This window comes from Mobula birostris, chromosome 20 (genome assembly GCF_030028105.1).
Source record: "Mobula birostris isolate sMobBir1 chromosome 20, sMobBir1.hap1, whole genome shotgun sequence".
NCBI lineage: Eukaryota > Metazoa > Chordata > Chondrichthyes > Myliobatiformes > Myliobatidae > Mobula > Mobula birostris.
In genome coordinates, this window is record NC_092389.1 from 34,424,813 (window position 1) to 34,452,454 (window position 27,642).

A 27,642-nucleotide genomic window follows, 5' to 3' on the forward strand; every position below is an offset into this window, starting at 1 on the left:
CATCAAAGCAATCATACTTGGCAAATTCACTGGTGTTTTTGGAAGATGTAAAGCATATGGAGGTAGGTCAGAGAGTGAGGATTTCCAGAAGGCTTTCACTAAGATTCCATGCATGACATTAATGGGAAAAATTGAGATTGGATAGATAAATGTTTGGCAGACAGGAAACAGGGCAAGAATGACCAGGAATTTCTCAGATTGATAGATGGTGAGTAGCAGTGTACTTCAGGGTTCAGTGCTTGGACCACAGCTAATCATGATTTATGTTAATGACTGAGATAAGATAATTAAATATAACATATCTAAGTTTGTGGATAATACATTACTGGGTGGGAGAGTGAGCTGTGAGGAGGACACAGAGGTGCTCCAGAGTGATTTGAATAATGAGTGGGCAAATACGTGGCAATTGCAGTATAATTTGGATACACACAAGTACCTCTGAATATCAATCAATAAAATTAGTAATTAGATGCAAGAAGTAGTTAAGGAGGCAAATGGAATGTTAATGGGTATGGCTTTTACAATTGCACTGTGCTTTGAACAGGCATGAGCAGTTTTAGTCTTCTTGTCTGAGAATGGATGTTCTTACCATGAAGGAAGTGTAACAAAGGTTCACCAGAATGATTCCTCGGATGATAGGATAAATGCATGGAGAGAGATTGTGATGATTAGACTCTGTAATTGTCTTTGCTGCACTGCAGGGGAGGAAAACTACTTGGGAAAACTATAGTGATAGCGACCTTGGTCCTGAGGGTATTAGACAGGCATTTCTGTGATGTCCAAGATGATATGTTGCCTCCCTGATGCTGGGCTTAGGAACGTATCAGAGAACAGTGGAGAGCATTCTGATTGGTCAGAGGTTACAGTATCAAGGAGAGATAGAAAGAGAAATGATGTGCTTCAACATCATTTTAGGAAGTTAGGCAACAGGCTAAAGAGCGGGACTGTAATCCTTGATTATATCTTGTGCCACATATGAATGAGTGTGAGGGCAGGTTAGATCAATACGTGGTTAAAGTGGTGGCGCAGGAGAAAGGTCTTTAGAAACTTGGATTATCAGGTCTGCTGCAGAGACAGATAGGACCTGTAAAATCAGGATGAGCTGTATTGGAACTGGAAGGCAACCAATCTTCTTGCATGGAGGTTTGATCCTCTTTAAACTAATTTGGTAGGAGACAGAACACAGACTATTTGTACAGCATGTAAGAGGGTACAGTCAAATATAGAAGACAGACTAAATCTTGGAGGCAGAACAAATGGAGGCACAATAAGTCATGTGCATAGTAGGCTAAGCTGCATAAATTGCAATGCAAGAAGCCTGAGAGGTAAGACTAAAGAGCTTAATGTTGATTAGTATACGGGTGCTCACAGTGATGGGTACAGAATATCATTATAATCACAAAACATGATTGAAAGGGCAGGATGAGCCCTGTACTTTGACAGTGGCAGCTCAATGATCTGAGGTATACAAGTTTCAGGCGTGAAGGATGGGGAAGGAAAATGGGGGGGCGGGGGGGGTCATCCTAATATTGATTAGGAAGAATATGTTGGAAGGCTCTTCAAACAAGGATCGGTGCTGAGATCCTCAATGCTTGTGATATTAATAGCTTGCACGTATTTGTAAGAGGTATAATTGGTAAGATTGGGTGGCACAAGCCCTACTTGACACCCAACTTCACTGAGATTGGTTCTGTTGCAGCCTTGTTGGTTAACATCATGGCCTACCTGCCACTGTGGGAGAATGCAAGATGGAGACCAATTTCAGAGGGCAACCAAATCTGAGAAGGGTGTTCCACACCCCTGCTTGCTTGCTGGAGACAGACATTGATGAAAAATTCATTACCACCTTAAATATGCTAGCAATGTCTTTGGTTGATTGAAGAAAAGGGTACTTGAAGATCTGACACAAACCAGACTTGGTATGAGATTACTAGACAAACACAGGGAAATATCAAGGATGCACTCAAAGATATCCTTGAAGAAATGCAGCATCTCCATTGATTCCTGGCTTACAAATGCTCAGAGTGGAGACAGAACATTTGGGCTGGTTTTGAAAACCTGGAGACGATGCACTAGGAGCACACAGAAGCCATTTAAGCAGATGGAGGAATGCACCACCTCACAAACTACCCATCCAACCAGCCTGTCTTGTTCATTCTTTCATGGCACTATTCCCATCTCAGCCTTTTATCTCCTTGTGTCTGTAAACAGTTACAATATTGTTTTATGTTCCTTTGCAAATTAACTTTATGCTTTTGTTTAGCCTTCTTAATTGTTTTTTGACCTTTTTCCTACTTTTCAATCACTCCTGTTTTGTTGTCCATTATGTCTTCTGAACTTGCATTCCTAACCGGCTGTTCTCCTATCCATTAGGGCTGCTGTTTAATTGGGCCAGAGTGTACACCATTTAAACAATCACAGTCTAGGTTCAAAGAAGTATGTGAACCTCTGGGGTAATGCCTTCCAGAAAAGCTATTTGGAGTTAGGTGTTCCAATCAATGAGATGAGATGGCAGGTATAGGTTGTAGAGCTGCCCTGCCCTATAAAAAAGACACACAAAGTCAGGTAACTGACAGAGCCTGTTCTGCTCAAGAAAGATCTGTTTTTGTGCACCATGCCTCAATCAAAACAACATTCAGAGGACCTTTTAAGAAGAACTAGAGAGATGCATGATGTTGGAAAAGGCTACAAAAGAATTTCTAAAGACCTAAGTATTTGTCAGGCCACAGTAAGATATATTGTCTACAAATGGAGAAAACTCAATTCTGTTTCTACTCTCCCTAGGAGTGGACATCCTGCAAAGATCACAACAAGAGCACAACGTGCAATGCTGAAGGAGGTGAAAAAGAACCCAAGGGTAACAGCAAAAGAAATGCAGAAATCTCTAGGACTTGCTGAAGTCTCTGTTCGTATGTCCACTATAAGATAAACACTGAACAAGAATGGTGTTCATGGAAGGAGACGGGGAAAACCACTGTTTCCCAAAAAAATATACTGCTGCACATCTGAAGTTTGCAAAAGACCACCTGAATATTCTACGACGCTTCTGGGACAATGTTCTGTGGACAGATGAGACAAAAGTTGAATTTTTTGGCAGATATGCATATTGTTACGTTTGGTGGTAAAAGGACACTGTGCAGCAACACCTCATTCCAACTGTGAAGCATGGTTTGGGGCTGCTTTGCTGCCTCAGGGCCTGGACAACTTACAATCACTGAGAGAACAATGAATTCAAAATTGTATCAAGACACTTTACAGGAGAATGTCAGGGTAGCAGTCCATCACCTGAAGCGTAACAGAATTTGGATGTTGCAACAAGACAATGATCTGAAATACAAGAATAAATCAACAACAGAAGGGTTTAAAAAGAAGAAAATCTGTGTTTTCCAACGGCCAAGTCAGAGTCCAGACATTAACCCAACTGAGATGCTGTAGTATGACCTGAAGAGGGCTGTTCATGCAAGGTATCCCAGAAATATTGATGAACTGAAACAGTTTTATGTGGAGGAATAATCTAAGATTCCTCCTCGCTGTTGTGATCAGCAGCTACAGGAAACATTTGGTGGAGGTTATTGCTGCTAAAGGAGGTTCTACCAGTTTTTAAACACAAGGACTCACATACTTTTTCCAGCCTGGACAGTAAATGATTCAACAATGTATTCAATAAAGACATGAAAAGTACAATTGTTTGTGTGTTATTTGTTTAGGCAGATTGTGACTTAGATGAAAATCAGACCACATTTTATGAGCAATTAGTGCAGAATACCAGGCAATTGCAAGGGTTCACAAACAATCTCTTGCAACTGTAGATCAGCTGTTTGAGTTGTGTCACAGTAACAACCTTGCACTCAACCTTAGTAAGACCAAAGAATTGATTGTGGACTTCAAAAACAGTAAGATGAGGGAACACACACCAGTCCTCATCGAGGGATCAATAGTGGAAAGGGTGAACAGTTTCAATTTCCTGGTGTCAACATCACTGAGGATTTACCCTGGGCCCAGCATATTGATGCAGTTACAAAGAAGGCATGACAGTGGCTATATATTTCATTGGGAGTTCGAGGAGATTTGGTATGTCACCAAAGACAAATATACCATGGAGAGCATTCTAACTGGCTGCATCAGTAGCTGATATGAAGGAGCCACTGCACAGGATTGAAATAAGCTGTAGAAAGTTGTGAACTCAGTCAGCTCCATCATGGGCACTAGACTCCCCAGCATCCAGGACATCTTCAAGGAGCGATGCAAGGTAGTATCCATCATTAAGGATCCCTATCACCCAGGACATGCCCTCTTCTTAGTGCTACCATCAGGGAAGAGGTACAGGAGCCTGAAGGCATACACTCAATGATTCAGGAACAGCTTCTTCCCCTCTGGCACTGGAATTCTGAATGGACATTGAACCCATGAACATCTCACTACTTTAATTTCTCTTTTTGCACTATTTAATATATATATACCTTCAACTACCACTTTGATCCAATCAACAGTTGGGTAGTTGAAATTTCCCATCACTATTTATTTTACTCATTTCCTTATTTGTCTGCATATCTCTTCCTCAACTTCTCCCTTTTTTAGGTCTGTAGTCCATACCAACTCATACAATTTGTTCAAGAGATACAGTATTTATCAGAGGTCCTGTCTGTCTTCTCAGGTGCACATACCAAAGAATCTTAAAACAATGCTTTGAAGATGAAAAAGCAGTTAAACCTTGGCATACTGCCTTTATTCAGAATGTAATTTTGTTTTTGATTTTCACCAATTAAAACCAAAAATGAAAAGCCTGAAATCCCATTTGGAAAAATTAGCTTTGATTTTAATTTCTAGCAATAAAACTCTATGCCAGGAATAAATGACAACCATAAAGAGGGTACACTTCCCTTAATTTAAGAATATTGCACGTTTTTGGAAGGAAGAATTCATCTCGGCCCCATGCCTTTGAATACATGAAGCCCCTCTTTCCCACTGCCTTTGAATTTATACAGTTCATCTCTCCCACTGCCTTTGAACTCCTTATGAAGATTCTCTGTCACACTGCTTTTGAACTCGAAGTTTCAGCCTCTCATGCTATTATTCATGAAACTGAAATTAAATGACAAAGTCATAATTTCTTATTGAAATTTACTGCCACATTACAAAATCTCTGGTGTGCCACTGTGTCAATGCAAAGCACAAATAAATGGGACTGGACCATAATCCGCATCTGAAAGCCACATGCAACATTCTCAGGGTAAGGGAAGTGGAATCCTTGCATGGTTGCCACTTATTCCTGGAACAGAATTCTTTAGGTAGAAAACAATTCAAAAACATTTTTTCCCAGAAAGCCTCCAACTTTATCATCCCTCTTCTTCTTAAAACATTGCCTTCAGATATTTTTATATGAATACCAGAGAATTTACATAGAGCCTGTAATTCTGAAAGCTGGGACAGCTGATACTCCATTTTTTCAGAGCTGCATGGGCCCTAGGTTTTCGCACTAAAGTTTCTGAAACACAATTTAAACCAGAAATCACGAACAGGTAATAAGCTGAATCTCCAAGTATAGGATTTTGCACTGTATCTGAAGCCTATAGGGGAATGCTTGTTCAGATTTGTTGATCCCTTTCGTTCAATTTGTTGCTAACCATGCATTTCATAAATTGGTGCTGGCGGGCAGGGTTCATTCTAAAGGCAGCTCTTCTGGTTATAACATTACATTGTAAATTGACTCTTTACTTTCTAAATTCTCTGTGATAGATTGAAGTGAAACTGAAGTAATTTCATGGCCAAAAAATGGGGCTTTCTGTCATCTGATTAGCATTGCATGTACTGCATCTTGACATTGTGTAGATTTTGATCCTCAGTCACTGATGTGAATTACTAGTCCACTTAGACCAGTCTTCAAGCAACTACTGATACACTTAACTTCCAAGAGAAGATAAAACCTAAAACATCACTAGGTTCAGGTATGCTTGATCCGACAACTGACATGGTATATCGCAAAAGAAAATGTATTAGAAAACACACACTGTGTGCTTCCTGGGGATTATTTTGGTGTAGATCCTAGAAACTGCTAACTAACAACACAGGGGGAGTACCTTTACCAGAAGGTCTGCATGATACAAGACACTGGCCTTCTTAAGGGCAGTTCAAGACAGGCAATGAAAACTGGCCTTGCCAGCAACATTCACCCACAAAATGGATTTATATTGTAAGCCAGAAAGTATGCAACATTTAAATGTCATCATATCCTGAAAGTGTTTCAAACACAGGCAATGCACAAGAAAAAGATCATGTATAAAAGATATAAAAGGTAAATGAAAGCAAGTGCTAGTTTCTGTAGACAAAAGGAAACATGCATGCACTGCTGGCCAACAGAGGGCAGCCATGTCACTAAGAAAGGTGAGGTAAGGTTAACACCATCCCAACAGTCTCATCTCCCAAAGTATACCAGAGCAAACACACACCAGAACATACTGCAGAGCTATTCGGCGAGGAGGACTTGAGATCAGTGAGGAAAGAAACTAACCTCAAACTTGCTCCTGAATACAGGAGGTAATAGGGAAACAGTTAAATACAGATGAACCTAGACAGAATAAACATAGATAGGATGGCCAAGGACAGGTGCCATTAAATGTGGATAATAGGACCAGCACCATGACCCTACAGCAAAAACAGTAGATGGTGGAAGTACTCCAGATGTTGGAATCACACTTTGTACAATGGATGTTAGTAGCAACAGACAGATCAAATGTCAAAAAGTCAAAGAGAGGATCCAGATAACTGGTTAATACCATTCATGACTACTCAGCAAATGAAACAGTCTGAGGTACATGCAGCAGGACTCAAGACAATATTCACATATGGGTTAATATTTGGTATGCAATATATGCTCCATTAAGGTGGCGTGAACTGAATTTTTCCAATAAAACAGAGAACCATCTATCGTGGGCATTCAATGGCATCGCCAGTGCTGAATTATCCACCATCAATACCCAGGGAAACATTACTGACCAGAAAAGAAACTGGGCCACGACATGAATACATGCTGCAAGACCAGGTCAAAGGCATGGTATCATGCAGCAAGGTATGCGATGGAATAGTCTGATTGCAGTTCCAAAAGCTTTCAAGCAACTCAACACCATCCAAGATAAAAGACAGACTGCGGCACAGTAGCATAGCAGTTAGTGCCATTGCACCAGTGACCTCCATTCGGGGTTCAATTACTGCTGCTGTCTGCAAGAAGTTTTTTACATTCTCCCCATGATCATGTGGGTTTCCTCCAGGTGCTCTGGTTTCCTCTACGATCCCGAAACATACAGTTAAGGTCAGTAAGTTGTGGACATGCTATGTTGGCACCAGAAGCATGGCAACACTTGTGGGCTGCTTCCAGCACATCCTGACTGTGTTGGTCATTACAGCAAAATGGAGTATGTCACTGATGTTTCAATGTACATGCGACAAATAAAGCTAATCTTTAATCTTTAAAAACTGCTCAACTGACAGCCCATTAGCCATCCTAAGCATCCGTTCCCTCCACCACTAGTGCAGCCTGTATCATCTACAAGATACACTACAGTTCCTCACCCAGGGTAGTCCAACAGCATCTTCTAAATCCATTACATCTTATGCTGAGCTGCGAAGGGCAACAGCAGCAAGTGGATGGAGCACCAACCAATGTGCAAATACAACAGAAAAAAATGAAATAATAATAATAAATAAGTAACAAACAAATCAAGAACACGAGATGAAGAGTCATTGAAAGTGAGCCCATAGGTTATGGGAACAGTTCAGTGATGCAGCAGTGAAGTTATCCCCTTTGGATCAAGAAGCCTGACGGTTGAAGGGTAATAACTGTTCCTGGACCCGGTGGTGTGGGTCCTGAGGCTCCGATACCTCCTTCCTGATGGCAACAGTTAGAGACAGCGTGGTTTGCGTGATGAATGCTGTTTACCTGCGACACCACTTCGTGTAGATGTGCTTAATGGTGGGGAGAGACTAACTCATGATGGACTGGGCAGTATGCACTACATTATATAGCATCCCAATTTTCCAGCATTGAGTATTCTTATCAATAGCACTGCCGAGTTACTCCTTTGTAATATTTTCTCTCTCTGACTAATATTACTCACTACGCAACACCACAAACCCAGCTCAACCACCATCCACAAAAGGAAATTACTCATAGATTCGCTTTTCTTGTTCACACCTTCTATTAATGACCTGGTCAATAGCCTTGGATGGTCAGTAAATCTGTAGATTATACCAAACACAGTCAATTCTGCAGACACTAGAAATCCAGGGCAACAGACACAAAATGCTGGAAGAGCTCAGTTAGTCCGTAAGCCAGTAGGGTTGGTCAGTACCATCTGAGAGGATTAATGCTCATAGTGATTTTTGGCAAGGTATACATCTCTAGAGTTAGAAAATATGTGATAGCATTGCACCAGTGGTAGCTTTATTACTTCAAATAAGTATATATTCCATATTAACATCAGTACAACAGAAAATGTCACCCCAAAAGGTAAAAAACCTCATTTGGAGAGATTTCTGGAGTTTTATCAATGTCATGATATCTTCCATATTGTTGTATCAAATCAAAGCAATCTTAAGCTTTTGTCATAGCATATAGAGTTACAGTACAATAATTCAAATCTGGGGGTTCCACACAGCCATAACCTAGGCCCCATTTGGTTGTAAAATGAATATATTTAATCAAAGACTGCTTTCCATACTTTGTTTCCCATACTTTCATAACCTATTAATAATCATAACAATTTTCCAAGTCTTCCACATCTTCATCTGAACTTTCCACACTCTCTGAGGTGGATGCCTGGTTCTCACATTCTGCCAGTCTACACATGTCAGTACACGTGAGGCCATTGGCAACACACATACATCTTGGGAGTGAAAATTTTTTTGGATAGTTACAAGCCAGTAGAACCAGGTCGGCATCGGGTGCTGGCTGGCCTTCCATCCAGTATACCACCAACTGTTCAGCTTCCTCTTCTCTCTCCATCTTCCATCCTCTGCCAACAGCGCTTGGCACTTGTGGGTCCTTCTCTAAACATCTTCTCCATATACCAGCCTGGTAGTTGGCTCACTGTGCACGTTTTGTTAAGCAGTCCTTGCATGGTGGGAGTTGATGACTTTCGATTTCACCTTTTTTGGCACAGAAAAGGTGATACCTGAGCTCATTGACCTTGGCGGTCGATGATTTTGGGGGCATACAGGAAACATGTAAATGCCTCCAGTTTGTCCATCAGTTCTGGGGAGAGGTCCCATTCCTGACCCAACTCTAAGAATATGTCGAGTTTCCCTGTTGCTAGTCAGAAGTTTTAGGGCGCTTGTCTTCCCTTTACCTGCAAAAGCGCTTAGTGTCACATCCTGTATATGCGTGCAACCTGATGAAAGCCCTACAAACCTCTATGCCAACAGTGGCAGCAACCTTCCTGATGTCTACAAGCCTTGTACAGGTTCTAGTGCCACACTTCTGGAACAATGGGGCCTCAATCTTGTCACAAAATGCTAAAGACATGATAAAGACATCTGTGTCTTCTGAGCAGATCACTACAGATTGGTATCCCTCTCTTGTGGCATGGGCAGCATGAAGAAGTAGGCGGCCATCTGCTTCTTCTTGTTGACACTGAAGAGCTGACACCTCCTCATTCTCTTGAGATGTGATTCTGTAACATTTGTCATTCACAGTTGCATACAGAATCTTCTGTAGCTTTGCTCTGTACTCCGCCTTCCACCATTCATGGACTATGAAGCTAATGAGACTATTTTTGTTACTGACTTTGGTCAGGAAGCTCCTCCACTGCCTCACCATCTGTGTGCCTGTGATACCTTGCAATTCATGACCAGTGTCTTCACCCCGTGGAGATCCTTCACTATTCTTGATAGAGTTCTCCTTGTATGTGTCAAACACAACATCTATTCTGCTACTCTGACTGCCTTCCTTCAGAGCCATACCCAGAATTGTTGTGGCAACATCTCTGAAATTAACTTGATCACCTTTCACTCTTTGGACCAAGTTCATTCAATCAACCACTGTAGCAGAGTTTCCTGGGAGTTGCTCTTCTACTGGTACATTTTTCTGCAAGATTGTGGCTAAAGTAGCTTTATTTGTCTTTCTCAGCAATCCTTCTGGTGTGAACAGGGCCCAGGGCAATGGTCCAAGGGGATGAGAAAGGATATCCTCCATACATAGATTGCGCCCTTGTGCCATCACTATGATGCGTCCAAACAAAGACCTGTCTGCTTTCAAGATGATCGCCCTCTCATTTGATTTCACTTCTCGCTGCTTACACATATCACTGAATGTTTTCAGCTTGTTGGTTTTCACTGGGTCATGGAATTTCTTTGCTGGTGGGTCTTCCTCTAGTCTGTCATCCTTGAAGGTTGCATATCTTTGCTCACCAATCTCATATGCCTTCATCAGGTCGGAGCAATGTCCTTGAGGGCTGCCTTTGCTGTAGAGATGCTAATGAGGTCCCGCTTCTCTGCAAATGGGTTGACCCATTCATGTATGAGGCTAACCACTGCTGAAACTGCTTCCTCATCTTTCTGGATTCTTGGCCACTGCAGCTCCGCATAACAAAGCTGTGATTTGTTGCCTTGCACCACCTCCCTTAACTGTCCCAGGAATGCACTGTGGTGCTCAGCTGTTATGTAGTAACACTTGATAGCTCCAGCATTCAGGCTGAACCGTGATGTGCCTCCAGGAGTCTGTGTGTCTTTGTTCACTGTGGCTTCAATAGCCTGGTCCACAGGGATCTGCTCAAAGGGGTTGTTACTTGACAGCTGCACTGAGAATTGGCCTGTCCTAAAGGCCTCATATACAGGATTCTTCTCTGGGAGGCTCATCATCTGAGCAAAGTAAGGGGACAGGTACCTGGCATAATTCATCTTATCATTGGCAAAGCACCATGGCACCATGGTTCTTATAGCATGGAGGTTAAAATGCAAGCTACCACCACTGCAATGCTATCACATATTATCTAACACTAAGGGTTAGAAAAATCACTTGCCAAAAATCACTATAAGAATTATTCCCCCCAGATGGTACCAGTGGCCCAAATTTGGACTAAGTAGGTCAGGCAGCATCTACAGAAATGAATAAACAGTAAATGTTTTGGGGCGAAACTCTTCTTCAGGAATGAAAAGGGGGAAGATGCCAGAATAAAAAGATGGGGGGAGGGGAAGGAGGCTAGCAAGAAGGTGATAGGTGAAGCCAGGTGGATTGGAAAAATAAAGGGCTGGAGAAGGAGGAATCTGATAGGAGAGGTGAGTGGACCATAGGAGAAAGGGAAGAAGGGGACCCAGGAGGAGGTGAGAGGCAGGTGAGAAGAGGTAAGAGGCCAGAATGGAGAATCAAAGAGGGGAGGGACAGGGAGAGGGAGAGGGATTTTTTTTAAAATCAGATTCATGCCATCAGGTTTGAGGCTACCCAGACAGAATAAGGTGCTGGTGCTGCTCCTCCACCCTGAGGGTGGCCTCATCTTTGCACAAGAAGAGGCCATGGACCAATATGTCAGAATGGAAATGAAAATCAAAATCAGAATGTAAATATTTCGCCAGCAGGAAGTTCCACTTTTGATGGATGGAGCAGAGGTGCTCGGCGATGCGGTACCCTAATTTACAACGAGTCTCACCAATGTAGAGAAGGAATACCGGACACAACAGACAATGAGGCAGATTTGCAGGTGAAGTGCTGCCTCACCTGGAAGAAGTGTTTTGGGCCCTGAATAGAATTGAGGGAGGATGTGTAGGTGGTAGGTGCGGCTCTTAGGCCACTTGCAGGGATAAGTGCCAGGAGGGAGATTAGCGGGGAGGGACAAATGGACAAGGGAATCACAGAGGAAGCGATCCCTGCAGAAAGCTGGGGGGTGGAGGTAAAGATAGGTTTAAAGGTAGGAATAGTCGACGTTTTGGGCTGAGACCCTTCATCAGGACTGAAAAAGAAGGGGGAAAGAAGCTAGAATAAGGTGGTGGGGGGAGGAGATGATCTGAGAAGCTGGAAGGTAAAGGGTTGAAGGATTCTGATAGCAGAGGAAGGTGCATCATTGGAGAAAGAGAAAGAGGAGGGGCAACAAGGGGCATGGCGGGCGATCGGCAAGTGAGGAGAAGAGGTAAGAGGGAAGCCAGAGTGGGGAAGGAAAGAAAAGGGAAAGGGGAAGGGGAAATAATACCAGAAGCTAGAAAAATCAATGTTTATGCCATCAGGTTGGAGGCTACCCAGACGGAATATGAGGCCTCACAGTGGAGGAGCAATCCTTCATATTTCCTCTGGGTAGCCTCCAACCTGATGTAATGTAATTTATTGGCCTGGCTTTTTTCTTGCCTTTACACCTCTTCAAAGAAATTATGCATTTGTGAAGGATAGAAAATGGATTACTGAGGTTTTTCCAGGCAGCATGAGGTGGAATTGGGATTGACATTGGGTCTTTTGGTCTTCTCCTGCTCTTCTTCTCTAGTCTGTGTGAATCATAACCCTGCAAAGATCAATCTTTAAATCTCATGTTAGCTGTGTTGAGATTAACCTGGAAATAGTACCTAAGCCTCCATCCACTTGGGTAACATTGTCTACTGTCATCCTTGTTCAGCTCATCTGCAGCTGAAGCTTTCATCCACTCCTTTGTTGTCCATATGAACACACTCCTAACTGACTGCCTTGTACTTCTATCCTATACTTGACCATCCAAATTATACTGTTCAAATCCTAATTTCTGTCTATCCTATTTATCCATTTACCAGTACTCACCAATTTACTTTGGCTCTTTCTTTGTCTTCTTTCCAAATGATGTGCCAACCTTGTTTATCCCCTCACCCTGTTCTTTTGTACATCATTCAAGAACATAACCTTGAAATTCCTAATGCCTTCAGCTGTTAAGATCACAGTTAGGAATTACCTTTGTCAATCTTTCCATATCCCTTTGTAGAATCAGAGAGCACGACAGGACAAAAACAGGACCTTTGTCCCATCTAGTCTGTGCCAAACATATTACTACTTACTTCTTTTCCTCTAAGTCATAAAAGAATCTTAAAACCACCTACTTGGCAAGCATTTGGTCATTTGCTCTCTTACATTATTATGTGGCTCAAAAGTTTGCTCACTCACATGCCCAACCCATTCATGCGAACCAAGTTGCCTACCTGAGTTAGTACTATTTGCCCACATTGGCCCACATCCCTCTAATCCTTCCTATCCAGGATTTAGAGAGATATAGGTCAAATACAAGCAAATACCTTTTAAATATTGTAAACATACCAGCCTCTACTACTTCACCCGGCAGCTCATTCTACAGACTGAACACCCGAGGTCATCACATTAAGCAGATCAATAGATTAAGATTAAAGATTAGCTTTATTTGTCACACGTTATTGGAACATGCAGTGAAATGCGTTGTTTGCGTCAATCAGCACCAACGTAACATGACCGGGCATCTTTCGAATGCCGAAGGGAATTGCATCACACAGAGGAAACCCATCCAGTCACAGGGAGAACATGCATACTCCTTACAGATAGTGGTGAGAATTGAACCCTGATCACTGCTGTTGCACTAGCTGCTATGCCACCAAACTGCCTAGTGTAAAATACTGTTATTTCACAATCTTACATTAACAACATGTTCTACTACAACATGGTATCCAAAAAGCCGAACTCACTTGTATGCTGCCAAAGTCAACATTTTCGTAGTGGAAATGGGCACATTCAGCAAGCTTGGGAAAGTGCCCTTTCGTGAATGCCAGCCTGTAAAAGAGAAAAACACCACATTAGTACTGACCAGGAAGTAACTTACATTGTTGGCTCTTTAACAACTATGGAAACAGCTGGAACTACCTAATCTCACTGCTAGCTTTGTATACAGCTCTACTGTGTCTCTCAATGGCAATGAAAATGTGAAACAAGGAAAAAGTGAAAAGCTAGTGGAACAGAAGAGACATCCTACTTGAAAATACTGCCTGAAACATTGGGCAAGCTTTTATTCAGCTTATTGTGCACTCATTGCCAAACATCACTATGATTCAAAATCACAGGTACCATAGGAATTGTTACAGTCCAGCTCTTAGAGTTCAGATTATTCTCTTTCCTCATACATTTTACCCTTCACCAATTTATGCAATTTGCTTTTGAAGACTGCTGTTAAATACTTTCCATCAAGATTCTAATCTCAGACAATTGATTGTATAAAGTAGTGCCTGTCACTTATGGCAACGAGTTCAGCAAAACTTCTTAAATTACATTTCTGGCCAGTGCTGTTAAGCCATTAGGAAGATTTTTTTTCTTTATCAAACCATGAGTATAGACTACTAAACGCTACAAATGTAACTGACTCTGTAATTTGAAGTAACAAATATCTTGATGCAGACTGTGTGGTTAGTGCAGGGTCCACACGAAAAGCTGGTCCAAAAGGTTGATGCTTATAGGATCCAAGGCAAGTTGCCAATTAGATCCAAATCTACCATAGTAATAGGAGGTATGCCTTGGGAAAGGATAGCAAAGGTTTATTTTTGTGATTGGAGGCTTGTGACCAGTGGTTGACCACAGGAATCAGAGCTGGGACCCTTGATGGACGTTATATACGGTACATTAACAACTTGGCACGAGTGCAGGAAGTAGGATTAGTAACTTTGCAGCACAGCATTGTTGATAGCAAGGAGAAATTAATTTAGGATGTAGGTTGGTATTCAGCTAGAAATGCGGGCAAAACAATGGCATATAGAATTTAATCTTGATAATTGTGGGTGAAGCTCTTCCTCCCCCTGTGAGGATAAGGGGGTCAGAATGAACAACAGTTTTTAGGCAGCACCAATGAACAGAGTGACCTTGACATACAAGTCCAAAAAATCGTGAAAGTGGCAGCATAGGGAGATAAGGTGGAAGGTCTGCTTCCCTTCATTAGCAAGGTATAACATATAACAGCAGGGAGGTCTTGGTACAGGGTTCCACCACACTGCAGTATTGTGTGCAGTTCAGGCCATCACTTTAACAGAAATATGCAGGTGGACTAGAGAAGACAAAGAGCAGATTCACCAGGACATTGCCAGAGATGGAACATTTCAGTTATGAGGAGTCACTACATAGGCTGGGTTTGCTTTCAGAGTAGTAGAGTGGGTTGAAGGGGACCTGACAGATGTGTAATATTATGAAAGGCACATAGAAACAAAGGTAACAGGAAACTTTCCAGCAGAGCATTTGGATAAAACTAGAGGATAAAGGTTTAAGGAGAGGAGTAAAGACTTAGGGGGGCTTGATAAAGAATTCTGCTCACTAAGACGATGGCTAGGACCAAGAATGCACTTGCTGAGGAGGAGGTGGAGGCAGGCATTCTTACATTTAAAAAGTATCACCTAGGGCTTGAAAGCTATGGGACAAGTGCTGATAAATGGGATTAGAATGAATAAGTTCCTGGTAGTCTGCATGGACAATGTGGGCCAAAGGGCCTGTTTGTCTGATACTGCATATGCTTCTATTACGCTATTTGTTGCTATCTCATGGTTTTACTAACACTTAGTGCCTATCCCTACCTGCTCCTGAACCAAAGGCTTGCTGGACTATTTCAGAGGGCAACCGCATTGTACAGATCTATTCATTTACAGTATGTAATGCTCCTGGCAACCAGAGTTTATTGCCTATCCATAAATGTCCTGAAGAAAGCAATAGGAACTGTTTCCTTAAGTCCACTGACAATGAAGGAATGATTTCAAACATTTTCAGGTCAGACTGTCATGAGACTTGAAGGAGAACTGGTGGTTGGTGGTGCTGGTGGTGTTCCTGTGCATCTAATGCCTTCGTTCTTCATAGTGACAGAATGGCATGGCCCTACTTTCTACTTGGCAAATACTAGAGGCTTGCAGAGAGAATGAACATTTGGGATTATGGGTGTGTTCCAATCCAGAGGACTGTCTCAACCGGATGATGTTGTGCCCTGAGTTTTATTGCAGCCAGAGAGTATCCTATTACACAACTGACATGTGCCTTCACATGGTGGAATACTTCACAAACCTGAAGGCAAATTACTCACTGCAGAATACACAGTTTCTAATGTGAGTTTGCAACAACAATTGATGTACAGATCCAAGTTACTTTTCTTTTCTCCTCAGTCTTATTTAGCAGGAGTTGCTGGTGGGGGATTGACAATGACTATGCAGTTAAATTCAAGTGTGGGTGGTGAGATACAAGAGGAAATCTGCAGATGCTAGAAATCTAAACAACATACACAAAATGCTGGAGGAACTCAGCAGGCCAGACAGCATTCATGGAAAAGAGTACAGTCAATACTTCAGGCCTAGACCCTTCATTAGGACTGGAGAAAAAAAAGATGAGAAGTCAGAGTAAGAAGGTGGGGGAAGGGGAGAGAGAAACACAAGGTGATAGGTGAAACCAAGAGGGGGGAGGGTTGAAGTAAAGAGCTGGGAAGTTGATTGGTGAAAGAGATACCGGGTAGGAGAAGGGGGAGTCTGATAGGAGAGAACAGAAGGCCACGGAAGAAAGAAAAGGGGTGAGAAGCACCAGAGGGAGGCGATAGGCAGACAAAGAGGTAAGGTGAGAGAGGGAAAAGGAGATGGGAAATGGTGAAGAATGGGGGGTCCTTGCAAGCGGAACAAGTGCTACACGTGCTCCTACACCTCCTCCCTCACTACCATTCAAGGCCCCTAACAGTCCTTTCAGGTGAGGGGACACTTCACCTGAGAGTCTGTTGGGGTCATATACTGTGTCCAGTGCTCCCAGTGTGGTCTCCTGTATATCGGTGAGACCCGATGTAGATTGGGAGACCGCTTCAATGAGCACCTACACTCCATCCGCCAGAAAAAGCAGAATCTCCCAGTGGCCACCCATCTAAATACTACTTCCCATTCCCATTCCAATATGTCTATCCATAGCCTCCTCTACTGCCGTGATGCGGCCACACTCAGGTTGGAGGAACAACACCTTATATTCCGTCTGGGTAGCCTCCAACCTGATGGTATGAACATCGACTTCCCACCCTTCACCATTCCCCATCCCCTTTTCCATCCCTCACCTTATCTCCTTGTCTGCCCATCGCCCCCCTCTGGTTCTCCTTCCCCCATTTCTTTCTTCCGTGGCCTTTTGTCCTCTCCTATCAGACTCCCCCTTCTCTAGCCCGGTATCTCTTTCACCAATCAACTTCCCAGTTCTATACTTCATCCCTCTCCCTCCTGGTTTCACCCATCACCTTGTGTTTCTCTCTCCCCTTCCCCCACCTTTTAAATCTACTCCTCATCTTTTTTTTTCTCCAGTTCTTTTCAAAGGGCCTCGGCTGGAAATGTTGACTGTACTTCTTTCCATAGGTGCTGCCTGGCCTGCTGAATTCCTCCATCATTCTGTGTGTGTCGGTGGTCAGACACTTTCTTGTGGGGGGAGAGGGGAGGAGGTCATCATTAAAGGCACATGTAGCACAAATGTTATTTGCTATCAGATCCATGTGGAAGCATGGACTGAGTAGGAAATGGCATTGATATTCTGCAATCATCAGCAAACATCCCAATTTATAAATTAGTGTTTCTCTTTCCACAGATGCTGCCTGAAATTTACCAGTATTTATTGTGTTGGTTTCAAACTTTTAGCCATTCTTCAGTATTTGTTTTTTTTTCCGTTTACAAAGTTTTTAAGGTCCTTGGAGAGTGCCCTACAAACAAACTCTGGTAGTAATATCCAGGGGTTCAAATGATCAGCCCCTTGGCTCGTGTTTTGCAGCAGTTCTTGATTCTTCACGTGGTCAAATGGCATTTCCTGTCAACAGCATTCACTTTCAATTTGCCTCAGGTATTCAGATCTTTTGTACATACAATGAGGTCTGTGACACAGTAACAATATTTTTTAATTACACATTTATTTTCTTTTAGTTTTGCAGGTAAGAACTGGTGGTTTCTAGTCCCAGGTGCCTTAGCAGCAGAGGGTGTGATCCAGCAGCAGCCTTTGAAAAGTAGTCTTGCAGGTAGCGACTAAGTTTCCCAGGTTAGTGACACTGTGACCAGCTCTGAGGCCCTGTGAGGAAGGCTAAAGTCAGGCAGAGCAATAGTGATAGGAGACTCCATAGTTGTGGTCAGGCAAGGGATTCGGCTGCTGCAAAAGCAATGTCAGGATGGTGTGTTACCCTCTGGGTGCCAGGGTCAAGGACGTCTCAGAGCAACTGTAAAACATTCTCAAGGGGGAGTATGAGCACCCAGAGGTCGTGGTATATACTGGCACTAATGACAAAGGGGGAAAACGGGTAACAGAATCTATGAAGTCAGTATAGGGAGGTAGGAAAGCAGCTAAAAAGTAGAGCCTTAAAAGTAGTCATTTCTGGATTACTCCTGGAGCTACCAGGCAGTCAGGGCAGGAATAGAGAGATAGATGAATACATGACTGAGAACCTGGTGCAGAGAGCAGGTTTCAGATTTTTGCATCATTGGAACCTTGTCGGGGCAGGGACAACCAATACAAGAGGGGTGCAACTTAATTGGAGGAGAACCAATATCCTAGTTGGGAGATTCTATAGTGCTCTCTGGGGGTGGCGAGGGGGTTAAACTAGTTTGGTAGGGGGGGTGGAAACTAGAGCACCATGTTAGAAAGTGCAAGGATCGTGAGAAAGGTAAATATCATGACAGTAAATCTGTAAAGAAGAACAGGCAAGAGCAAGGTAACACACACAATTAGATGGATAGGTTCATGCTTGTTTATTTTGAAGCCAAGTAACAGTGATGAATTTAAAGTATAGATCAGTACATGGAACTATGATGTTATGACTATTACAGAGATAGGTCTGAACACTTAATGTTTCAGGATTTTTATGTTTTAGAAAGGAGAGAGGGAGCTAAGGGAGTGGTGCTGTTGCACTAATGATCAGGGACAAACCACGGAAGCACTCAAAGGGGACATAATGGAGGGTTCATCCACTGAATCTATATGGGTAGACTATACGAGAAGAACTCAAAAATAAGAAAAGTGCAATCACTCTCATGGGATTATACTATAGACCCTCCAACAGCCCCTGGGAGATTGAGGAATGGATATGAAAGCAGATTAACGATTTAATCATCAACAACGTTGGTGTCGTGGATGACTTCAAATTCCCCAATATAGACAGGGACCTCCTTAGTGCAAAAGATTTAGAGGGAGTAGAATTTATTAGGTGCATCCAGGAAATTTTCTTAAATCAGTATGTAGGTAGTCCAACAAGAGGAGGGGACATACTCGACCTCATGTTGGGAAATGAGCCTAACCAGATGACTGACTAAATTAGGACAGGGCAATTGTGAGAGTATCATGCAGATGATAGGGAGAGTTTATTGGAAACAACTTTTTCAGACAAATCCACTTCAGACATTTGGATGGTGTTTAAAGACACGTGTCAAAGCGTACAGGGCAAGTATGTCCCAATAAGGAAGAAGGAGCTAAAATTAAACAGAGCCCTGAGGAATTATAAAAAAAGCTAGAACTCAATGGAATTAGGTGAGCCAGGTGGGGGTTCATGAAAGTCCTTGTAGGATTAAAGTGAATCAATGCATTCTATATATACATCAAGAACAAGAGGATAACTCGGGTTGGACCACTCCAAGTTAAAGGAGGGAACATGTACTTGGAGGGGGAGGATGTGGATGAGGTCCTATATGAGTACTTTGCATCAGTATTTACCAAGAAGGGTATAGAGGGCTCAGAGTAGTGCGTGCCAATATGCTTGGACATTTTGAGATAAAGATAAAGGCAGTGTTGGGTCTCTCGAAGAACATTAAAGAGGATCAGTCACCAGGCCTGATGGGATATAACCCAAGTTACTGAGGCATCAAGAGATGAGATTGCTGAGGTCTTAACCAAAATCACTTTGCCCTCTCCAGCCTCAGGTAGGGACCCAGACGACTATTCAAGAAGGGAAATATGGAAAATCCTGGAAACTGTAGACAGTTAAGTCTCACGTCTGTGATAGAGAAGCCATGTATACATTTAAGGTGAGAACAGGAAGTTCAAAGCAGATGTGCAGGGCAAGTTTTTAATTTTTTTTAAAAAACAGAGAATAGAGGGCGTCTGGAATGTGCTGCCAGGACATTAGTGGAGACAAATACAATAGAGGCATTGAAAATGCACTTAAATAGGCATAGAAATATGCAGAGACTGGAGACATACAGTATGGATATTATGCAAGCAGAAGGGTGGTTTGGTGTTTAATTAGCTTGGCGCACCATTATGGGCCGAAGAGCCTGCTTCTCTGATGTACCATTCTGTGTTTGTACTTAAGTGGTCCACCCGAGATGATGTCTCCAGATGAATAGTCCAAGCCTTTGCACATCATAATCATAATATAGATCACTCTACTTAAACTATTTGGCTCCAATGTTGTCTGGCTTTGGGGAGGGTGCAGAAGGTTTACTAAGATACTAGCTGGATTAGTGGACATGTGTTATAAGGAAAAGTTGTTTTTTTCTCAAGCACAGCAGTTAGCACAACGCTTTGCAGTGCCACCTGTAAGATCAGGATTCAATTCCTGCTGCTGTCTGTGAGGAGTTCGTATGTACACCGTGTAACTGCATGGGTTTCCTCTGGGTGCTCTGCTTTCCTCCCACAGTCCAAAGATGGACGAGTTCGTTTTAGTAAGTTGTGAGCATGCTACGTTGACGCTGGAAGCATGGAGACACTTGTGGGCTGTCCCTAGTGCATCTCAGAGTGTTCTGGTCATTGACGCAACAATGCATTTCATTGCATGTTTCAGTGTACTTGCAAACAAAAAAAGCTAATCTCTCTATCTCATATTCGGCCCTTACTCTGCACACGTGCAATAATATATACTGTATGTGTCTGCCTGGATTACACTATGTTCTATACCCTTTCCCTTTTGTAATCTGCACTTAAATACTACTTCAGTCTCTCAGAGCAGTCGCTCACCATAGTCTCATTTAGCTCCAGTTCTCATACCTAAATCTCCTAACTTTACTCCCACATCTCTTTCTGCACAATGAACAAATAAGCATTAGGAAGATGTTGTTCAGTTTCTTAAACCTTATGGATAATCGGCAATGCAACCCCACTTATCTATCTTACCTACATAAATAGTCAGCTCCTCCCCTTCTATTCTTTAAATATCTGTCAAACCATTCATTAACCTCCAATCAAAAGTCTTTACGTCTTTCTCAGCACGTACTCCCTTATACCAGAAGCCATCACACTCCTGAACTTTCATCCTCCATACTGACATCTTGTCCTGCACCAATTCCCTTCTCACACATCACCTCTGCCCTTGCTGGTAAATTTCAATTTCTTTGTTCTTAACTTCAAATTCCTCTTTAGATCTGGCCGACCTTTGGTTTGTATGCCAAGTACCTCTGAAAATCCTCTAACTATAATCACAAACAAGAGAAAATCTGCAGATGCTGGAAATCCAACCAACACATACAAGATGCTGGAGGAACTCAGCAGGTCAGGCAGCATCTATGGAAAAAAAGTACAATCGACATGGGTCTTGGCCCGAAATGTCGACTATACTCTTTTTCATAGATGCTGCCTGGCCTGCTGAGTTCCTCTACCACTTGGTGTGTGTTTCCTCCAAGTCTAACAATTTTAGTCAAGGTACTACTATTATTTCTGAGCAACCCTTCACCTCATGGTTCAGTTCTTGAGGGTGATCTTCCCAAACTCCTCAGGTTCTCTGCCTCCCTCTCCACATTAAATGATACATAAAACTCAATTTACTTCTCAGGAATTAGTAACCACAAAATCCTCCCCTTCCCAAATTTTCATTCCCAAATCAACCTTATTAAAGGAATAAAGTTATTCATTATGTCTGGAATCTAGATCCCATCAAGAACATCCTTTACTTAGGAGAACTCTTGAATAAAAGCAACCAATTGTATATATAAAAACCATAAATTATTATTACTCTGCAATTCTGCATCTACACAAGGCCTTGCAAGACGGATCAGCTAAACCTTCAAAGACCTGCCATTTAAAGGTTTTGAACTCAAACTAAACTCTCCTTTAGCCCTTAAGGAAGATCAGTATTTAGCTTTTCACTGTAAAGTTAATTACATCAAAGCCACATTATGTGACATACTTTAAATTTTACTGACTGGTTTAATAAGTCCCATGTCCCTGGCGAGCCTCATTCAAACCTGACATTATCTAACTAATTACAGGTAATGGGATTAACAGAGGGAGGTAGACCATTTATTCAGCACTTAACATGGGAAAGAAAATTGAAGATGTTATTCCATTTTCTGACCTTTTTCCCTTTCATTTCTAATCAAGCATCTGCAAAGTGGAAATCCCATGAATACAAAATATAACCTATGAAGTCCAGAGTGTTCAAAATCCAGTGCAACATAATGGACCCATATGCTACTGAGCAGAACTTCCCCCATCTTAATCCAAATCAAAGGAGTCATTACACAGTGAATAAAATACTAAGCAAAATAGAACCATGTTTATGACACACACAATTGAGCTTAATTATAGCCGGTGAATTGAATGTGGGAATAAATCCTTGCTTAGGACAGGGCTCCCCAACCTTTTTTGCACCGCGGACCAGTTTAATATTGACAATATTCTTGCGGACCGGCCGACCGGGGGAGGGCTGTTCAAGTAGGGTTAAACTCACCTCAACATGTCTTTTACAGTCAGGGTTGCCAACTTTCTCACTCCCAAATAAGGGACAAAAGTAGCAGTCAAATCCTGGACACACGAGGAAATCTGCAGATGCTGGAATTTCAAGCAACACACATAAAAATTGCTGGTGAACACAGCAGGCCAGGCAGCATCTCTAGGAAGAGGTACAGTCGACGTTTCGGGCCGAGACCCTTCGTCAGGACTAACTGAAAGAAGAGATAGTAAGAGATTTGAAATGCAGGCAAATCTCTTACTATCTCTTCTTTCAGTTAGTCCTGACGAAGGGTCTCGGCCCGAAACGTCGAATGTACCTCTTCCTAGAGATGCTGCCTGGCCTGCTGTGTTCACCAGCAATTTTTATGTGTGTTGAGTCAAATCCTGGGACACTTTACCCCAGGAAAGACTACCATGACCATGAAGCCTTGCGCGGGCACCTTTGTGCGTATGCGTGACGTGCGCATATGATGTGCGCTTAAGTGCCGATTTTTCCCCAACAAATCGGTTTTGCCTTCATCTTCCCAACTATACTGCACATACATTATTTCTACTTTATATAGGCTGTGTATTTATCATATCATTCCTGCTTTTACTATATGTTAGTATTATTTATTTTCAGTATTGTGTTATTTGGTATGATTTGTTAAGTTATTTTTTGGGTCTGGGAACGCTCAAAAATTTTTCCCATATAAATTAATGGTAATTGCTTCTTCGCTTCACGCCATTTCAGCACGAAAGGTTTCATAGGAACGCTCTACCTTAGCGGGGGAAATACGGGACAAACCAATTTAGCCTAATATATATGGGATGTCCCGGCAAATACGGGACAGTTGGCAACCCTATGTTCAAGTTCAACAGTGTGTGACAGGGAATGAGGAAAGGTGCAGCTGACTCATATCATTTCCTCACGGCCCAGTAGCACATGCTTTGTGGCCCAATGGTTGGGGACCGCTGGCTTAGGAGGACAAATTGCAATCCAAAAGATGGGCTCCAGGTGAACCCAAACTTGTGAAAACAGGAAAGTATTCATTCTTACTTTTTAACATGTTTGACTTTCATGCTGGCTGTGCTTCCACAGGGACGGAGTGGAAGTTCTCCAGGGAGATCAGGAATATCAGCGCTCCTCGCCTGTGGGTAGAAATACAGAATCATAGATCAGCAATCATGTTAGAAACAAGTGAGATTTTGTTTTATAGAAATTTCCAACACAGAAAGCTGTCTCTTAGCCCATGCTGGCCCACATTCTATATTAACTCCCTGCCCTGAGAACACAACCATTCTCCCCTTTGTTTTGAACTTACTTCATCTTAAATCTAAATCACCACCAGGTTCAGGAACAGTGACTACCCCTCAATTATCAGGCTCTTGAACAAAAGGGGATAATTTCACTCAACTTCACTTACCCCATCATTGAAGTGTTCCCACAACTAATGGACTCACTTTTAAAAGACCCTTGATTTCTTGCTCTTGAGAGTTATTGCTACTTATTTATAATTGCATTTGCACAGTGTCATCTTCTACATTCTGGTTGAATGCTCTAGTTAGGCAATCTTTCATTGATTCTGTTTAGAGTTACTATTCTATAGATTTGTTGAGTATGTCCACCACAAAATGAATCTCAGGGTGGTAACATATATGTGCTTTGATAATAAAATGTACTTTGAACTTTAAATCAAAAAGGTGACAATGGCTAAAAATCTAAAATCAAAGCAGAAAATGTTGACATCTCACTCCTAACCTGTAGCCTCCTGCAATGTTACCATGGAGACGAAAGCACGCTTTGAAGAACAGCACCTCATCTTCCATTTAGGAATATTGCAACCTTCTAGATTCAATACCAAATTTTCCAATTTTAGGTTACTTGCTTTCTCTGTCTTACAACTTGTCATTCCTGTAAGTCATCCATCTGTGATATTGGCTCTGTCATTCTCTTGCCTGACATGAACTTAGCTAATTGCTCTACTATTAGCAACACATAACACAAAGATGCACAATCACAATCTAACTATACCGCTTGACATCTCGTCACATCACAGATATTCCCTGTATCTTGTCCATCTAATCACATACCCCCCCACAATCTTCTATCAACTTAAAACTAACTTCTTTCTCTCTCTTTCTCTGTTCTGTTGAAGGGTCTTTGATCTGAAATGTTCTATAAATGCTCACTGACTTGCAGACTGTTTCCACCATTTCTGTTTTTTGGTATTCCTTCAATACATCTATATCAGTGGCTCCCAAAGTGGGCAATATTGCCCTCTGGGGATGATGGGAGTTTCTAAGAAATAAAGATAAAGGGGGTGGTGGGTGCTTGGTAGCAAGGGAGATTACAGGCTTAATTTAAGAAATTAATTACATATTATAAGCATTTGATCCTCGGTGCCTTGTAATTGATTACAATGATCACATAATCACCTCATCTCTTGCTAACCACCATTCTCTTAGACTTTGCTCAAAGCACATTATAGTTGTTGAAAAGCAAGGTGACATTTCTACATTTGCATATCATAAGAAATCTCAACTGAAGAAATAATGTTATTTCTGGGCCTGTAGCACAGTGTTAGCTAGTACAATACCCAAACATTAATCATCCAGTGACACAATTCTCGTGAACTAGGGTATGGCTTTCAACCGGGTAAAGTTCAGAATCTGCCTTTTTGAATGCTCTTGACCACAAATGAAGGCTCTTCAAACATTTGAAGAGAATACACAGTGATAAAGCAAATAAAACCTTGACTTATTTTTGGTCATTTTGTGAAAATTTTCAGAAACAGAAAAAACTTCAAAGCATGTTTGCCAGCACTTCACAACAAAACAGTGATGGTTTGCATGCTTTGTACATTTCATTGCTCATTGCTAAAAATGGAAGGCCCCATACGATTGTAGAAGAACTAATTCTGCCAGCAGTAAGGGAGGTTTTGAGTATAGTTTTGCATAGCCATCGGACCAAATAATTAAAATAATTCCACTCAGGGACAACTCTGTTCACAAATGAATAGGTAAAATGTCTGAGAATGTGGAAGACTCATTGTACAACATACTTAAGGCAACAGAATTTGCTCTGCAGTTGGATGAGTTAACTTTGCCAAGCAACAAATCTTTGCTTCTTGATTATGTTCACTTCATAAAAGATGAAAGCATGGTTCAAGAGTTGCAACTTGCAAGAGGACTAGAAACAGATATAAAGGGAAAGTCACTTGATGGTCATCTTTTTTAATGGGTTCTATTGAGTTTCTTTGTTTTGTGGCTGCCTGTAAAACAACGAATCTCAAGTTTGCATATAGTATACGTACTTTGATAATGAATGAATTTGAACTTTGAATATTTTGGATCATTAAGCAATTTTTCAAAGAGAAGGACATTCTGTTCACCAACATTCTTGCTTGTGCAACAAATGGGGCACCATCAATGAGAAGATGCCATCGTGGGGTTATTACTGTCCTGAAAATAGCTGTACTGAACATACTGTATTTACCATTCACTGCGTCATTCACAGGCAACAACTTGTCACAAAAAACCCAAGTGATCAGCTGAACAAATCATTAAATACTGTTATCACAGGCAGTAAATAAAATCAAGTCCCACGCTCTCAATTCTCAACTATTTTGAGAACTTTGTATTGAGAATCATCAACAGTTTGAACACTCGTTGCACACAGAAGTCAGATGGCTCTCCGAAGGAAACTGCTTGAAACTTTTATGTGCTTTTGAAACTATGATAAAAATCTTAGAAGATTCTAATGCTTCATTCAGTAATTAACTCAGTATATCAGGCATGACATTGCTTATTTGTCAGATTAGTCACAAAATTTAATGAAATCAATCTTCAATTGCAAGGAAATGATATAAATCTTATCAAAGTCAAATCAGTCATCTACACATTTTTATCCAAGTTAACCCTATTTAAGTGCAACATTAGCTGTCGTGACCTTTTCTCACTTCTCAGCTGGAAGAGAAAGATGATGATTTCAGGTATATTGTGCCCACCCAGATGAGCTGCATAAAGACAGGATCTTCTCTTGATCCAAGTTCCAGATTGCGTAAACAAATCCATTCCTGAACACTTGCAATGAAGAATTAACAGGAAGGATGAGGGAAGAACTGATCTTGACTTTGACCTAAAGCCACAGTTCAAAAAATCATGTCAAGACTTTTGGTTGCAGAAAGAAGCTTCTGAACATGATCATGCACTGTGGCAAAAGGTCAAGATGTTCTTTATTGCCTTTCCAATTGTCACACAACTTCTTTCAAAGCATCCAAACAGACTACAAATTAATGAATGTGAGAATTTGAGATTCCTTCCGAATGACATTCAGCTTGATATTGAGAAACTGGTATCACTGCATCAAGCCCAACCATCTCATTAAAAGGTGAAAAAGCAGTGAAGTACGGAATAGTTGGAACACTAAAGTACTCTAAACTGTTGATAAAAATTGTTTTTACTGTAATTAAATAAGGAAATGTTTTTATTTCAGAATCAGGTTTATTATCACCGGCATGTGACATGAAATTTGTTAACTTAGTAGCAGCAGTTCAATGCAATACATAATCTAGCAGAGAAAAAAATAATAATAAATAAAATAAAACATAATAATAAATAAATAAGTAAATTAATTACATCTATTGAATAGATTTTTTTAAATGTGCAAAAACAGATATAATGTATATTTAAAAAAAAAGCAAGATAGTGCCCAAAGCTTCAACGTCCATTTAGGAATCGGATGGCAGAGGGGAAGAAGCTGTTCCTGAATCACTGAGTGTGTGCCTTCAGGCTTCTGTACCTCTTACCTGATGGTAACAGTGAGAAAGGGGCATGCCCTGGGTGCTGGAGATCCTTAATAATGGACGCTGCCTTTCTGAGACACCACTCCTTAAAGGTGTCCTGGGTACTTTGTAGGCTAGTACCCAAGATGGAGCTGACTAGATTTACAACCTTCGGCCGCTTCTTTCAGTCCTGTGCAGTAGCCCCTCCATACCAGACAGTGATGCAGCCTGTCAGAATGCTCTCCATAGTACAACTATAGAAGTTTTGGAGTGTATCTGTTGACATGCTAAACCTCT

At 41.7% G+C, this 27,642-nt stretch overlaps 1 protein-coding gene across 12 annotated transcripts in view; it reads right to left on the reverse strand.

Moving 5' to 3' along the window:
- LOC140185133 (rho GTPase-activating protein 32-like) overlaps positions 1-27,642 on the reverse strand; it is a 583,009-nt gene that overhangs the window by 248,681 nt on the left and 306,686 nt on the right. For all 12 annotated transcript variants that reach the window (XM_072238473.1, XM_072238466.1, XM_072238464.1 and 9 more), the window contains 2 exons: positions 23,619-23,710; positions 13,651-13,735 (listed from right to left, as the gene is read on the reverse strand). In XM_072238473.1, the coding sequence (XP_072094574.1) occupies positions 13,651-13,735; positions 23,619-23,710 (177 nt within the window). The remainder of the gene's footprint in view (positions 1-13,650; positions 13,736-23,618; positions 23,711-27,642) is intronic.